Below are 16338 nucleotides of genomic sequence, written 5' to 3' on the forward strand. Positions count from 1 at the left end.
GTCGTTAATATTTGTCGGCGCAGGGCTCTGATTATAATACATCAACTTGGCACAATTAATTAACAAAAAAACGACGCGTATTCATTTGTTTATACTAAATTAATTGTGTTTTATTTAAAGTAAACATTTTATTCTTAGCAAATAACAAAGAAATTTAATAAAAACATTAAATTGTAAGGAAAAAAACCACAAAACAATAAGAAACTTTTTTTTACTAGGGGTGTGGTTGAACGGAGCTCTTCTACACACATAATACACAGCAACATAAAAAATTATTTTTACGGATTATTTTACAAAAAAAAAAAAAAAAAATGCGAAACATATTAAAGAAATCTAAATTTATAGTTTGAGAAAAGTTAATAAATAAATTTGACATGTAAATCGGTAACAAGCAGAAATATGAAAACATTATTTTAAAACCGTGAACGTGTTTAGAATTAATTAAATATTAAATAAAAAACGGGGCAAACTGGTATGAAAAAGTAGAAAAGAAAAGAAGTTTTGTGTATTTTTTTTGTGTATGCAAATTAGAAAAGAAGAATTGAAATCTGGCAAAAAAAGGAACGTAATTTAAAATTTATAATAAAATTTAAAGGTGAATACAATAACAAAACAAGAAAAAGTGGTTTTGTCAAGATATTAAGAAAAAATAAAGAAACAAACATAAGAGGGGATTAAAACAATAGTTATTAAATTAATAATTAATTAATAATTCACTAAATTTAAAAAGAAAATATACAAAACCTTTTAACACAAAAAAATCTTTGTAAGGAAGTACCAAAAAAAGTTTGTCCACCGGTCGTGTGTATGTGTGTTTGATAACAAAAAAATTTCTTGTTTTGTTTTTATTTTATTTTTACAATTACAAAGAAATTATAAAAGAGTTTGATAAAAAAAACAATAAAAAGAAAACGCAGGCAATGCATTATTAACAACATCAAACCAACTTCCTTATCTTCATAAACTGGTCATTATTTTTTTGGGAGAGCAATGTCACGGCTGGCAGATTACTTTGTTATTGTTGGTTATGATAATGAAAAAGATCGTGAGTTTTTTGTTTTTCTCTTAGTCGTAAGAAAACTATATTTAATTTTCATTTAATGTTTATTTTTCTATAATTAGGTACAACTACAGATAACCAATTGCTAACATGTGGCAAGATTATACAACGTTTTCCCGAAAAAGATTGGCCGGATACACCGTTTATAGAAGGCATAGAATGGGTAAATATTTTGCAACTATGAAAAAGGGAGAATTTATAGTGTACAGTGGAATTTATGTAATCCTCTCTTAAAACATTTTTAAAAGAATAAGAGAGGCGTTTCTCTATATTGCGGTACAGTTTTAGGCAGCCTGGACTGTTCCCATTCCATAAAGAAGATTTTAATGCGACCATTTTAGTAACAGCTTATTCGTTCAGTTCTAGTTCACTTCTAATTCAGTTCTAGTTCAGTTCTAGTTCTAGTTCAGTTCTAGTTCTAGTTCTAGTTCAGTTCTAGTTCAGTTCTAGTTCAGTTCTAGTTCAGTTCTAGTTCAGTTCTAGTTCAGTTCTAGTTCAGTTCTAGTTCAGTTCTAGTTCAGTTCTAGTTCAGTTCTAGTTCAGTTCTAGTTCAGTTCTAGTTCAGTTCTAGTTCAGTTCTAGTTCAGTTCTAGTTCAGTTCTAGTTCAGATCTAGTTCAGTTTAGTTCCCATTTCCACAATCTCTTCTTGCTTCCTTGGTATTTGTAAATAAACCTATATAAAAAACTTCTTTTCTCCCTTTAGTTCTGCCAACCCTTAGGCTGGAATCTCTCATACGAAAAACAAGAACCGAAATTTTTTACCTCCGTTCTTACCGACATCGATGCCAATAAACATTATTGTGCCTGCCTGAGTTTTCATGAAACTCTCGCTATTACACTCAACAAGAAAGTCGTCGATGAAGAAGACGAAACCATATCCACCTCAACGAAATATCAACCGAACTCATCACCACTCAACAATAGCATCGGCTTACCCACAAACAATGGTTGTGCAAATACATCAACGTCATCGCCATCTCCCAACACTTCAACATCACTTATTTCGCATCATAGTGTTATGTATGCTCCCAAATGTTTAGTTCTAATATCACGACTCGATTATGCTGAGACCTTTAAAAATTGTCTCGGTACCATCTATACGGTGTATATAGAAAATTTACCGTATGCTTTGGAAACATTAATTGGCAATATATTGGGTTGTATACAGGTACCACCAGCCGGCGGACCACAAGTACGATTTTCGATTGGTGCTGGCGATAAGCAATCTTTGCAGCCACCTCAATCTTCTTCGTTGCCGGTAACGGGTACATCGGTGAATTTTTTATTTAAACAATTGGGTAAGTGGATTGTGGGAAAAACAATTGCAAATTTTAAATGTGATTCTAATCTTTCTAATAATTTTTCTTGTAGGTATTAAAAATGTATTAATTTTACTGTGCGCCGTTATGACTGAAAACAAAATACTCTTTCATTCGAAAAGCTATTCCCACCTAACGGAGAGTTGTAAGGCATTAGTGGCTCTCATGTATCCCTTCCGTTATACACATGTGTACATTCCGATTTTGCCGGCACCCCTAACGGAAGTACTCTCAACGCCCACTCCCTTCATCATGGGCATTCACAGTTCTTTACAAACTGAAATTACCGATTTATTGGATGTCATTGTTGTCGATTTAGATGGTGGTTTGGTGACAATACCGCCAACCCTTACACCACCCGTACCCGTACTACCGTCTCCGTTGTGGGAACAAACTCAGGAATTATTGACAATGATACTATTTCCCAATCTATCACAGTCCGATTTGGCATTTCCATCGCAAGAGAAACCTACCAATTATCCCAAAACAGAAGCTGTCATCGATAAGGAATTGAGAGCCATATTTATGCGTCTATTTGCTCAACTTTTACAAGGCTATAGATCGTGTTTGACTCTTATAAGGATTCATCCTAAACCGGTAATAACATTTCATAAGGCGGGATTTTTGGGTGCCCGGGATTTGATAGAAAGTGAGTTTTTATATCGAGTACTGGACAGTATGTTCTTTACGACTTTTGTCAATGAGCGTGGACCACCCTGGAGACCCTCCGATGCCTGGGATGAGTTATATAGTTCTATGAATGAACTTGTAAAATCAGAAGCCAACAATAAGAGTCTCTTGCACATACACATCTCGGAATTGGGTAAAGTTTTGTACGAAAATGAAATACCCAATCAGCAAATGTATGTACAAAAAGTATTGCGTCCTCCCGAGGGTTCATCACATCGCATACACCAACCCGCATTTCCTCGTTTAAGTTCGGAAAAAGTTGAGTTGATTATTAACGATGGCATACGTAAGAATTGCATACAACCGCGTTTAACATCAGCACGCAATCAAAATCGTACCATTCCCATGGGACCTCGCTTGCCAGAAGTATTAGATGTCAGACCTAATCTCTCGAATTCAGCTAGACGTTTGGAAGTTTTGAAAACATGTGTTTCCTATATATTTGAGAATAAAATAGCCGATGCCAGAAAACTAGTACCAGCTGTTACTCGCACTCTTAAACATCGTGATGCTCGTTTGATATTTTGTCGTGAATTGTTTGGCTATGTACACGGAAATAAAGCTGTACTAGATCATCAACAATTCGATTTGGTTATAAAGTTTATGAATAAAACTTTGCAAAATTCCTCTGGCATTGATGAGTATACAGTGGCTGCCGCTTTACTACCCATGTCCACAATATTTTGTCGTAAACTCTCTACTGGGATTATACAATTTGCGTATACTTGCATACAGGATCATCCCATCTGGAAGAATTTACAATTTTGGGAATCTACCTTTTATCAAGATGTACAAACTCATATCAAAGCCTTGTATATGCAACATAGACGTGCCAATGAACACAATAAGGAATCGAATTGTGTCTTGGATGATGTGCCGCTCGAAGAGCCAACTGCTTTGGAAATAACAGCAGAACAATTGCGTAAATCACCCACCATTGATGAGGAGAAGAAAAAAGAACTGGCTCAATCGGAAGAGTCGACATTGTATAGCCAGGCTATACATTATTCGAATAGAATGGTTTCGCTGCTCATACCACCTGATGTCAATGCTGTTGGACATCAGAAGCCCAAGCAGACATTTCGTTTTGATGATAATCAAAGTGTGTCAAATAGGTGAGTTTAAGAACTGTACTAGAACTGTTCTAGAACTGAACTAGAACTGAACTAGAACTGAACTAGAACTGAACTAGAACTGAACTAGAACTGAACTAGAACTGAACTAGAACTGAACTAGAACTGAACTAGAACTGAACTAGAACTGAACTAGAACTGAACTAGAACTGAACTAGAACTGAACTAGAACTGAACTAGAAATGAACTAGAACTGAACTAGAACTGAACTAGAACTGAACTAGAACTAGAACTGAACTAGAACTGAACTAGAACTGAACTAGAACTGAACTAGAACTGAACTAGAACTGAACTAGAACTGAACTAGAACTGAACTAGAACTGAACTAGAACTGAACTAGAACTGAACTAGAATTGAACTGAACTTAGTTTTCTTTCACTTTTAGTATAATGGGTTCACACAGTCTAAGTGAACACTCCGATGAGGGTTTCGAGGAGAATGATGCTTCCGAAGTTGGTGTCGCGGTTGGTAAAATCGTATCACGTTTCATAGATCGCGTTTGCACCGAAGGTGGTGTGACATCCGAACATATACGTAATCTGCACGATATGGTACCTGGTGTTGTACACATGCATATTGAATCTCTGGAATCAGTTTATCTAGAAGCTAAACGACATCCTCATGTACAAAAACCAAAAATACAAACACCCTGTCTGTTGCCAGGCGAAGAAATCGTAACGGAACATTTGAGATGTTATCTAATGCCGGACGGGCGGGAAGATGATACACAGAGTTTAATACCAGCAGAAGGAGCTCTTTTCCTCACCAATTATCGCATAGTATTCAAGGGAAATCCTTGTGATCCATTAGCTTGTGAACAAACCATTATAAGAGCTTTTCCTATTTCATCTTTATTGAAAGAGAAGAAAATATCAGTGTTATATTTGGCCCACTTAGATCAGACAATGCCGGAGGGCTTGCAGTTAAGATCAAGTACATTTCAGTTGATGAAAATTGCATTCGATTTAGAGGTAACACCCGAAATGATAGAAAGTTTTCGTAAGATATTATGTAAGGCCAGACATCCCATAGATGAATTCGAACATTTTGCTTTTCAATCATATGGTACAATAATACACGGAGCCGCTCCTTTAAAGGCCAAAGAGAAGTACTCAACTTTAAAGGGATTCGCTAAGAAAACACTTATGCGCACCGCTAAAAAGGCAGGCCTTAAGCAAAAGTTTACACCCAAACGTAAACTACTAAATCCTGGTATGGATTTTGATACCATGGTGGCTTCGGTGGATGCTTTGGAAACACATTCCCAAAACGATGAATTGGAAGATGATGAATTCGAGTGCAATAATGAAACATTGCCACGCATAGCCACCGCCAAGGATGTAGAACGTATGCGCGAAAGGAACTATGTCAGAGATTGGAAACGTTTAGGTTTTGAGGATGCACAAAGTGGTTTTCGCATAACGGCAGTTAATTCCAACTATAGTATGTGTCGATCTTATCCAGCCATATTTGTGGCTCCTTTACAAGTGCACGATGCCGCCTTAACACATCTAGGACGTTGCTATAAGAGTCAAAGAATACCAGTGCCCACTTGGCGTCATCGTAATGGCGCCATGTTGATAAGAGGTGCCTTGCCGCACAGTAAGTCCGTAATAGGCATGTTGAAAAATACCACTGGCTCTAATACCATGTCCAATGATGTGGCGAATTATCATGAACAGGATAAATATTTTATGGCTCTCATAGACACTATGCCCAAGCCAAACATTTCACTGGCCCAGTACAACTTGTCGGGCATTAATTTATCTATGAATTCTTTGCTTTTGAATACCTCAGTGGTGGATGATTTACATTATTTGAACACTTCTTTAACGCCCGAGGTAACACGTAAAAATAAGGGACTCTCGGCCAGTCATGAGAGTAAACAAAAGAGTGGCACTATTAAAAATTCCTCAGCTGTTTCGAATCAATCCAATGCCTCCGCCTATCGTAAAATACGTTTGTATGTTTTGGGTGAAAAATCACAAACAAAATCCAGTGTTAATGCTGACTTGGGTGCGGAGTTTATACCCGTCGACTATCCCGATATAAGGCATTCCCGTATAGCATTTAAGAAACTCATGCGCGCTTGTCTGCCCTCGAACAATACCAACGATACCGATCAAACATTTGCCAAGAATATCGAGCAATCCGATTGGTTGCAACAGATTTCTTCTCTACTACAACTATCCGGAGCTGTTGTCGATCTTATCGATTTACAGGAAGCCTCAGTTATGCTCTCTCTCGAAGATGGTTGGGATATAACCGCACAAATATCAGCCATTGCGCAATTATGTTTAGATCCATATTATCGTACCATTGATGGTTTTCGTGTTCTGGTGGAAAAGGAATGGATTGCTTTTGGTCATCGTTTTGCTCATCGCAGTAATCTAAAACCTTCTCACAATAGTTCAAATATTGCATTTGCTCCCACATTTCTACAGTTTATGGATGCTGTGTATCAGATACAAAAACAATTTCCTATGGCTTTTGAATTCAATGAGTTTTATATACGTTTCTTGGCCTATCATACGGTATCGTGCCGTTTTCGCACATTCCTATTCGATTGTGAGGTGGAGAGATTTGATATGGGCATAACATCGGTGGAGGATAAGAGGAGTACATTATCGTCAAAACATTTGATTGGCAGTAATAAAGGTAAATTATTTGTTTCGTTTAAATGTAAATTTTGTTTAGAATAATTGCAACTTTTAGGGGAAAGGGAAGCTCTGATTCAGACAAGAAAAAGTTGCTCCGATTCAAACAGAATCAGACCAGAAGTGGCTTTGATTAAGACAACTTTGCTCTGATTCAAATAGCTTTTCTTTAGATTTGTTTTATCAAATTTTTTCTCTTTTTATCATTTTTATTCAGGCAACAACGGTTCCGATGATGAATCCGGCGTCTATCCTGTCGATATGCGCAGCAAAACTTTGGTCAACTTCAATCGCATTGGTCATTCTATATTCGATTATATCGAACGACAACATTCGAAATCTCAAATATTTTACAATTTCATTTATTGCCAACAAGACGAAGTACTGCGACCACAAAGTTGTGCTGCTGCCTTAGATTTGTGGCCTTACTATACCAACGAAGAATTGGCTCAGGGTCCACCCTACGATCTAGAGCTAACCAATGCAGATGATGAACTCGATTTATCCGAGCTAAAAGGCAAACGTATTGTTATATCAGCTGGTTATGATAATATAGAAAAATCCGATCCCAATACCTTTGTTTGTCTACTCAGCGAGGTAAAACAGGCTGAAACCGAACGCGGACATTTGCCACAAAAATGGCAACAAGTCTGGTCGAGTCTAGAAGTGCCACGTACCGAACGTATTGAACGCAAATCATCACTCAGTAGTATTTTCTATCATGGCAAATTGCAACATAAACGTTCGACACTGGAAATTATAATGAAGGGTCGTTTAACCGGTTATCAGGATAAATTCTTTCATCCTCATCGTTTCGAAAAACATCCCTATACAACACCCACGAATTGTAATCATTGTACAAAATTATTATGGGGTCCAGTGGGTTATCGTTGCATGGATTGTGGTAATTCTTATCATGAACGTTGTACGGAGTTGTCACTGAAAAATTGCACTAAATATAAAGCAGTCGAAGGTGTTGTACCGCCAAATGTGAATATATCACAAGGTGATACTTCAAGTATTGCCTCTAGTGCCGCCACTACCGCTCGAACCTCATCACATCATTTCTATAATCAGTTTAGTAGTAATGTTGCTGAAAATCGTACACACGAAGGGTGAGTTGAATATGATTTTGTTTTTTGATTTGATATTAACCTTTTTTTGTTTAAAGACATCTGTATAAACGTGGTGCCTTGTTGAAAAACTGGAAACAACGTTGGTTTGTTTTGGATTCTATAAAACATCAATTACGTTATTATGATTCAGAGGATTCTACATGCAAGGGATTTATAGGTAAATATTTGAAAAAAATTGCTCTACTTCTAATAATTTTTCTTTAGAAACATTTTTTCTGATTAAAACAACTTTTTGGTAGAAAATATTGATATGATTGGGAAAACTTTTCTATACAGCTTTGATTTAGTTTAATTTTTCTAAAAAGTTGTTCTGATTCACCAACTTTTCTTTAAAATAAAACAATATTTTCAAAGAAAGAGTTGCTCTGATTAAAACAACATTTTTTTGGGAAAAAGTTATCAACATTAGACAACTTAGTTTAGTTTAAAAGCTATAGCTATACATCCACTCTGAGACCCAAGAGGATCCATTGTGATTCCCTTTAGGAAGAAACAAGAACAGTAAACAGAAAGAAGATAGATAAGAAAAGTCGGAGAGATAAGTTTGAAATAAATGTATTCTTATCCTAATAGAGAAAGAATGTTGATAGTATTGGAAGGAAATTCTACGAAGTCCTACGCCTAAATAGCCAATTCCCTCCCCTGTCAAAACCCATAATGTCGCATATACTACAACTAGCTACATTTTCTAAGTCATCATGGAATATTTTTCCTATCCATTTCCGCCTCAGACTCTGTGCACCAGGACAGTCACACAAAATATGTTCTACTGTTTCTAGCTCCTCTTCGTCCTCACACAACCTACAAAACTCTTGTGTGATGAAGACCCAATAACCCATAAAGCCTCCTATTGCGCAGTGACCGGTTATCACCCCTACAAAAACTCTAATGATCCTCCTGTCTAATTCTAAAAGTGAACATTCAACCTCGATCATAAGGCCGACCTAACTCCACTATTATTGTCCAGAAATGACCCTTGTCTGGTCTCATTACCCTGTATATTACAGTGCCCTGGAACCCAACATAACCTGATTGTATACATCCCAGATAGCACCCCTACAGCTACTTTTCTCTGCAAAAGATTGAGATAACTTTTCTATGGAAAACTTTGTTATTATTGATGCAAATTTTCTGTAGAAAAATTTTCTCTCTTTGAAGAAAATTTCTATGGAAAAAGTTGCTGTAATTGAGACAACTTTTCTATAGAAAAAGTTGCTGTCTGTGAGACATCTTTTCTATGGAAAAGGCGCTTTAATTTAGTCAACTTTTCTATAGAAAAAGTTGCTGTCATTGAGACATCTTTCTGTAGAAAAAGTTGTTCTAATTGAGACAACATTTCTATAGAAAATGTTGCTCTAATTAAGATATCTTTTCCATAGAAAAACATGTTCTAATTAAGGCAACTTTCTGGAAGAAAAAGTTGCTTTAATTGAGTCAACTTTCTTGTAGAGACAACATTCTTATAGGAAAAGTTGCTCTAATTGAGACAACTTTTCGCTAGAAAAAGTTGCTGTTTGTGAGACATCTTTTCTCTTGAAAAAAATGCTTTAATTGAGACAACTTTTCTATAGAAAAAGTTGCTTTTCTAAAGAAAAAGTTGCTCTGATTGAGACAACCTTTTCGTAGAAAAAGTTGCTCTAATTGAGACAACTTTCTTGTAGAAAAAGTTGTTCTAATTGAGACAACTTTTCTATAGAAAAAATTGCTGCAAACTATCTCTGAAAAAGCTGCTGTTGAAACGTTTTCTCTGTAGATAAAGTTACTCTAATTAGGACAACTTTTTTCTGGAAAAAGTTGCTGTCTGTGAGACATGTTTTCTCTAGATAAAATTGCTTTAATTGAGACAACTTTTCTGTGGAAAAAGTTGCTCTGATTGAGACGACTTTTTTGTAGAAAAAGTTGCTCTAATTGAGACAACTTTTCTATAAAAAATGTTGCTCTAATTGAGACAACTTTTCTATAGAAAAAGTTGCTGTAATTGTAGGGTCGACTTTTTTGTAGAAAAAGTTGCTCTAATTGAGACAACTTTTCTGTAGAAAAAGTTGCTGCAACCTATCTCTGAAAAAGCTGCTGTTGAAACATCTTCTCTGTAGGTAAAGATGTTCTAATTAAGATAACTTTTCCCTAGTTCCTTCGATTAAGGTAACTTCTCTAGAAGATGTAGTTCTGACTCAAAAAAAAAAACATGACATCTTGAGACATCTTTCTGTAGAAAAAGTTGCTCAAATTAAGACAACTTTTCTAGAGAAAAAATTGCTCTAATTCAGACATCTTTTCTCTAGAAAATTTGCTTTAGTTGAGACAACATGTAGACAACATTTTCTGTTTCTTTTTAAATTAATTAAATTTCCCTTATAGATTTAGCTGAAGTTCAATCTGTTACTGCCGCACAACCAACACAAATTGGCACAAAACGTGTTGACGAAAAGGGATTCTTTGATGTAAGTTTTTTTCTTGTTTTAAACAAATAAAGTTTATGAAATAATTGTGTTTTTTTTTATTTTCAACTATTTTCTTTAGTTAAAAACATGTCGACGCACTTATAATTTATATGCCATGGATGCTAATTTAGCCCAAGAATGGATCGAGAAGATACAAGCTTGCTTACAATAAACATGCTTAACAAAAAGAAAAAAAGAAACGCTATTGTTTTAGTTAATAATTTGTACAAGTAGCCGCCAGAAGTTGAAGAGTATTTTCTAATGATCAGTTTAGATTTTGTTATTGTTTTAAGTGATTTATATATAAAAAAACTAATTTTGTTTAACAAATATATTTTCTGTGTATATAATTTAGGAAAAAAAAAAAACATTAAAAAAGGAAAAAAAAAACAAAGCATTTCCGTTGCAATATGCAAAATATGTATTTATATTCTTATTAAATAGTTGGTTTTTTTTATTATTACTATTATTATTATAAGTATTGTTTTGTTTATTGTTTTTTTTGTATTAACTAAAGAAAAAAATCTTCCACTTTATATAACAAACACTTGATATTATTTAATTTAATATTTTGAAGAAAAAAAAACTAGTTAAATAACGCTAAATTGCTAATAAAATCCCTTTTACTTTTACTGCTGTTGAGTTCAGTTTTAATTAAATAAATTTGTTTATAAAATTCTTAAAAAAAAACATAATAATTAAACAAATCTCCTGATTATTATTATTTTTTTTCTAAAGCAAATATACAAAATGAATACCTACAAATTAAATAAAAATCTACCATGTCTTTAAATGTGATTAATCCTTAAATAAATGAATACAAACAAAAAATTGTTTAACATAACTAAATATATATATACATATATAAAATATATTTATAATTTAAATGTATTCTTTATATAGTAAAAAAATATTTTACAAACTTTAACTTTTTTTCAAAAAAAAAAAAAAAAAAAAACCCTTTATACTCGATGTTATGCCAAAGAATCGGTTAAAGAAATATATTATATTATTACCTACACATACATATATCATTTATCGTTTTTAATTTCCTTTTAAGTTGTAATGATTTATATTTATATATATAATTTTTTTTTTAATATTTTACTTTGAATTTAGTAAATTTTGAAAAATAAACAAAAGAAATTATTTCTATTTAATGCAAATCAAAAACATTTTTTTTTATCATTTTCTAAAAATAACATTTTTAAAACAAATGTGTGTCTGTGTTTATTTATTGGTATTAATTATTAATAACAAAAAATAATAAGGTGTGTGATTATTTTACAAATGTTTTTTTGTTTTTTTTTGTTTTTTTCTCTTAATTATTACAGAAATGTCGTCCAGTAGACAATGTTTAATATAAAAAATGAAAATGGAAAAAAGAATCGAGAAAATTTATCAATATATATCGCTGTGGCATGACCATTACAAAATGTATCATATTGTGGTTCTATTATTGATTCACGATGATGATACTGAAAATAAAAGGTAGAAATTTATATTAAAAGAAACAAATTATCTGTTAAAAACAACTTTTCTATAGAAAAATAAGTTGTAATTAGAACTGAAAAAGAACTGATGTACAACTGAACTGGAATTGAACTAGAACTGAACAAGAACTAAACTAGAATTGAACTAGAACTTAACTAGAACTGAACTAGAACTGAACTAGAACTGAACTAGAACTGAACTAGAACTGAACTAGAACTGAACTAGAACTGAACTAGAACTGAACTAGAACTGAACTAGAACTGAACTAGAACTGAACTAGAACTGAACTAGTACTGAACTAGAACTGAACTAGAACTGAACTAGAACTGAACTAGAACTGAACTAGAACTAGACTAGAACTGAAGTAGAACTGAACTAGAACTGAACTAGAACTAAACTTGATCTGAACTAGAACTGAACTAGAACTGAACTAAAACTGAATTAGAACTGAACTAGAACTGAACTAGAATTGAACTTGAACTGAACTAGAACTGAACTAGAACTAAAATGGAACTAAACTAGAACTGAACTAGAACTGAACTAAAACTCAACTAGATCTTAAACAAAACTAAACTAGGATTTTCTATAGAAAACGTTTGTTTGACTCAAACATCTTTATTTCATTCTCCCACTTACTTTCAGATCATCCATATCAGTAATATTTTCATCTGAATAACCCTTCATTGCCTTCGTCGCCACCGGACCCATATAATTGTTGACAAGAGCAAATTCCATCAGAGATAAAAACACAAATACCGAACACGAAGACATCCAAACATCAATGGCTTTAACATAGGACACAGGTGGCAGTGATTGTTGTGATTGTGTATTTTGTGTGGCCAACGTTAAAAGAGACGTAACACCCAAGGTAACACGAGCCGGTATAGCTTCCGGTTTAATCCAAAACGAAATCCAAGACATGACAACAATTAAGGCGGACGGTATGTAGGTGTGTAGTAAATGATAGCCCAAGCGGCGGCGTAAATTGAAAACAATGGCTAAACAAGTGAAATTGCCTGGAATGTGTAGAGCAATTAAACAGAAATAGTTTTTGAGAAAATAAATTTCAAAATTTATTTAATAAAAACGTATTTGAGTTAATTGTGTCTTTGAAATTGTTTAAATTTTATCAAATTTATTTTTTAACCCATTCGTAGTACAATAGAATAAAACCAAAGACTTAAGACACAAACTGGTGGAGGGAATTTATAAAAAGAGAATGAAAAACAAATGTTTGTAAATGAGAGAAAGATGAAGAGAATTGGTTTAATGTTAATGGGTTTGTTGCTTAAGTCTTTGGTTTATAGATGATAAATTATTTCCGCTGGACAAATTTACCTGTCGAATATTCTATGGTACAGTCGGTTGTATAATTATTTGATATATCTAATTGAGGCAATTCAATTTCACTATTCACCACTAAAGGATCCGTCATATTCCAAATAAATACCAAATCCTGAACCGTGTGTGATACTTGAAGTAAATTTTAATTCAAATTGAAACATTTCTTTTGAAAAAAATTGACGAAAAACGAAAAAAAAAACTTACAACTTTCTATCATCATGGAGCATATTTGTGTATCATGGGGATATGATTCAAATTTCATGGCACAGGACAAAACCAAAGTAAGTCTTAATAATCGAGAAAAATCATCAAAAATGTTTCCATTATATATAAAATATTTCATCCTCCACTTACTTGGACATATACAGCAGTGTTTTATCATGATACAGCCATAGATAGTGATTGGGTATGCTCATCTCATGAAATGTTACTTTCTTGGCATTTTTGAAAAAACAATCCGGCCGCCATATACTGTGTAACCAGTCCACATCTAAAATACGATATTCTTCACTCATATTTTCAGGTAAACGTAAACGTGGATCACGCCAACTTTGTGCTAAAAATATATCGGTTACATATGTCTGCAAGAATAACGAAAATTATTTAATTTTTTATAATATACAGATGAGCTTTGATATTACCATTGATTCCTCGTTTATGGAATCTAAAGATAAAACAGTAACATGAAAATATACCACTGTCGGTTGACCCAGTAGTTTGGGTGCTCGATTTTTATCGTATGTTTTCGAGGGCGTAGGCAAAATATCGGGCAATGATAAACTTGATTCAACATGTGATACTAATTCTGCACTTTCGGTATTATTTCTGAAAAGAGAACAGATATAAACTGAACTAGAACTGAACTAGAAGTGAACTAGAACTGCACAGGAACTGAACTGGAACTGCACAGGAACTGAACTAGAACTGACCTAGAACTGAACTAGAACTGAACTAGAACTGAACTAGAACTGAACTAGAACTGAACTAGAACTGAACTAGAACTGAACTAGAACTGAACTAGAACTGAACTAGAACTGAACTAGAACTGAACTAGAACTGAACTAGAACTGAACTAGAACTGAACTAGAACTGAACTAGAACTGAACTAGAACTAAACTAGAACTGAACTAGAACTGAACTAGAACTGAATTAGAACTGAACTAAAACTCAACTAGAACTTGAACTGAACTAGAACTGAAGATAATATTTATCTGTTGACTGAATCAGATCATTGTTCTATAGAAAAATTGTATAATTCTGTTTAACTTTTCCATGTCCATATGTTGGTCAACATTTTGTTAAACACACTTTGCTTTTCACTTTCTTTTTGTTCCTTTTGTCTAACATTTACAAATGAGTCTTTAAAACCTTGTGCAATAAAAACAAAAGTGAGAATAACATGACAGCTTAAACATAACGAATTGCAAAACAAAAAGTTAAATGTCATTGATACGGCAGTAAAGAATATTTAAATCTCTACTTGTCCCTAATTATAGATATGATAAGAAAATGCTTTACGCTATAATTATTTGTAAATTTTGAATAATAATGTTAATGTAACAAGCTGTCATTAAATTGACAGTTTTGATTAAGGTGTCATTTTAATAGATAAGAAGATTATACTATGATATTTGGCGGGAAATATTTGGCATTTTATTATAAAATAACAGTGCTAGGAAAATGTGAATTATTCTATAATAAGAGGGCTACATGAAAAAACTATTAACCAATAATTAAGCATTGAGTCGTGTTCAAACATGCATTCTAGTATGACAATACAAAAATAACAAATCAACGTTTTGTTTGATATATGTATGTACATATGTATGTACATACATATGTGCATAAACATTCATTCGCATGTACATATGCATGTATGTATTTTTAGACATGTGTCTGTTTACAATAAAAAATTGGTATTAAAATATGTCAACACCTAAAGTGTTTTTTAATATAAGAAAATATTGAAAAATAAATTTATTTTTGGAGACATACTAAATACAGGAGGTCGGTGGGTGTTGGGGACGTTAAAATTTACCTGTAACCGTGAACACAATTGCACAGCAATATTGATTTTTCAAATATCAGATAAAAATAAAGTGTTATAATTATTAGAAATTTGTGTTGTTGTAATTGGTTTGAAATTGAAAACATTGTTATTTTTTTCAAATTTAATTCAAATTATATTTAAAAAACGGTTACTTGCAAGTTTTTACTATTATGTTATTATAGATTTTTATTAATTGATTATAGTGAGGCTTTAATGTGATTTTAAACATTTAACCAGGTTTTTGTTTCTTCAGTTTAGATATGTTGAAATATTAAGATTTAAAATTTGAATTCGGAAACTTTTTCTTGTATGTTTTACTTTGATTTATTAATAATTTTGTTAAACTTAAATGCTTATTTTTTGGATATAGTTAAAAAAATATTTAGCGTTTTTCTGTATTTTAGCTTGATTTTTTTCCGCTATTTTATTTCGGTTTATTTTCTATCAAGGTATATTTAAATTCTAATTCCTAAGGTTTCTTTTTCTAACATTTCTTTTTCATTTGACACTTACATTTCAAATTTCACTTTTGTTTTTGTTTTTCTAATTGACAATTGTAAATGCGAATTAAATTATAAAAATAATAATAAAAAAATAACGTTTTTTCCGGTTTCTTTTTTCAGTTCAATTCTTGTTCAGGTTTAGTTCTAGTTCAGTTCTAGTTCGGTTCTAGTTCAGTTCTAGTTCAGTTCTAGTTCAGTTCTAGTTCAGTTCTAGTTCAGTTCTAGTTCAGTTCTAGTTCAGTTCTAGTTCAGTTCTAGTTCAGTTCTAGTTCAGTTCTAGTTCAGTTCTAGTTCAGTTCTAGTTCAGTTCTAGTTCAGTTCTAGTTCAGTTCTAGTTCAGTTCTAGTTCAGTTCTAGTTCAGTTCTAGTTCAGTTCTATTTCAGTTCTATCAGTTCATTTCATATATAGATCAGTTCTAGCAGTGTTCTAGTTAAATACAGCTCTAGATTGCTGAAAAATAAAAATGCAGTTTTTAGTTTAAATTTTGAATCATTTTTAAATAAAACCTA

The 16338-nt window shown here is 32.9% G+C and overlaps 2 protein-coding genes across 5 annotated transcripts; one reads left to right on the top strand and one right to left on the bottom strand.

Annotated features, from left to right (window-relative positions):
* The first annotated feature begins 6 nt into the window (after positions 1–6).
* LOC111682959 (myotubularin-related protein 13) lies at positions 7–10792 on the top strand. 4 transcript variants are annotated; one of them, XM_046948283.1, is made up of 10 exons: positions 7–472; positions 871–1045; positions 1123–1223; positions 1765–2359; positions 2433–4185; positions 4589–6861; positions 7078–7975; positions 8032–8153; positions 10355–10437; positions 10517–10792. In XM_046948283.1, the coding sequence occupies exons 2-10, from the start codon at positions 991–993 to the stop codon at positions 10607–10609; spliced, it is 5973 nt and encodes a 1990-aa protein (XP_046804239.1). In that variant the 5' UTR covers positions 7–472; positions 871–990; the 3' UTR covers positions 10610–10792. The 4 variants fall into 4 exon arrangements, with proteins under 4 accessions (XP_046804239.1, XP_046804240.1, XP_046804241.1 ...); XM_046948284.1 differs by having other exon boundaries at positions 7–384; XM_046948285.1 differs by having other exon boundaries at positions 7–173.
* An 862-nt stretch (positions 10793–11654) lies between these two features.
* Positions 11655–15755, bottom strand: LOC111682986 (glycine receptor subunit alpha-4). Its single transcript, XM_023444991.2, has 7 exons — positions 15314–15755; positions 13917–14100; positions 13630–13856; positions 13480–13562; positions 13270–13404; positions 12568–12947; positions 11655–11915 (listed from the first exon to the last, which is right to left on the bottom strand). Exons 1-7 carry the CDS (start codon positions 15427–15429, stop codon positions 11766–11768), a joined length of 1275 nt encoding a protein of 424 aa, XP_023300759.1. The 5' UTR covers positions 15430–15755; the 3' UTR covers positions 11655–11765.
* Positions 15756–16338: the final 583 nt, after the last annotated feature.

Source organism: Lucilia cuprina, chromosome 4, assembly GCF_022045245.1.
Source record: "Lucilia cuprina isolate Lc7/37 chromosome 4, ASM2204524v1, whole genome shotgun sequence".
In the NCBI taxonomy this organism is placed as follows: domain Eukaryota; kingdom Metazoa; phylum Arthropoda; class Insecta; order Diptera; family Calliphoridae; genus Lucilia; species Lucilia cuprina.

What these genes read in the sequence shown, in the direction of transcription:
- LOC111682986 (XM_023444991.2), bottom strand. Translation starts at nt 15,429, where the DNA reads ATGTTTTCAATTTCAAACCAATTACAACAACACAAATTTCTAATAATT. An exon ending in AATTGTGTTCACGGTTACAG is followed by an intron (nt 14,101 to 15,313) that starts GTAAATTTTAAC and finishes TTCTCTTTTCAG; the next exon opens with AAATAATACCGAAAGTGCAG. An exon ending in CTGATATGGATGATCTGAAA is followed by an intron (nt 11,916 to 12,567) that starts GTAAGTGGGAGA and finishes TTTTATTTTCAG; the next exon opens with TATCATCATCGTGAATCAAT.
- LOC111682959 (XM_046948283.1), top strand. Translation starts at nt 991, where the DNA reads ATGTCACGGCTGGCAGATTACTTTGTTATTGTTGGTTATGATAATGAA. An exon ending in TTATAGAAGGCATAGAATGG is followed by an intron (nt 1,224 to 1,764) that starts GTAAATATTTTG and finishes TTCTCCCTTTAG; the next exon opens with TTCTGCCAACCCTTAGGCTG. An exon ending in AATCAAAGTGTGTCAAATAG is followed by an intron (nt 4,186 to 4,588) that starts GTGAGTTTAAGA and finishes TTTCACTTTTAG; the next exon opens with TATAATGGGTTCACACAGTC.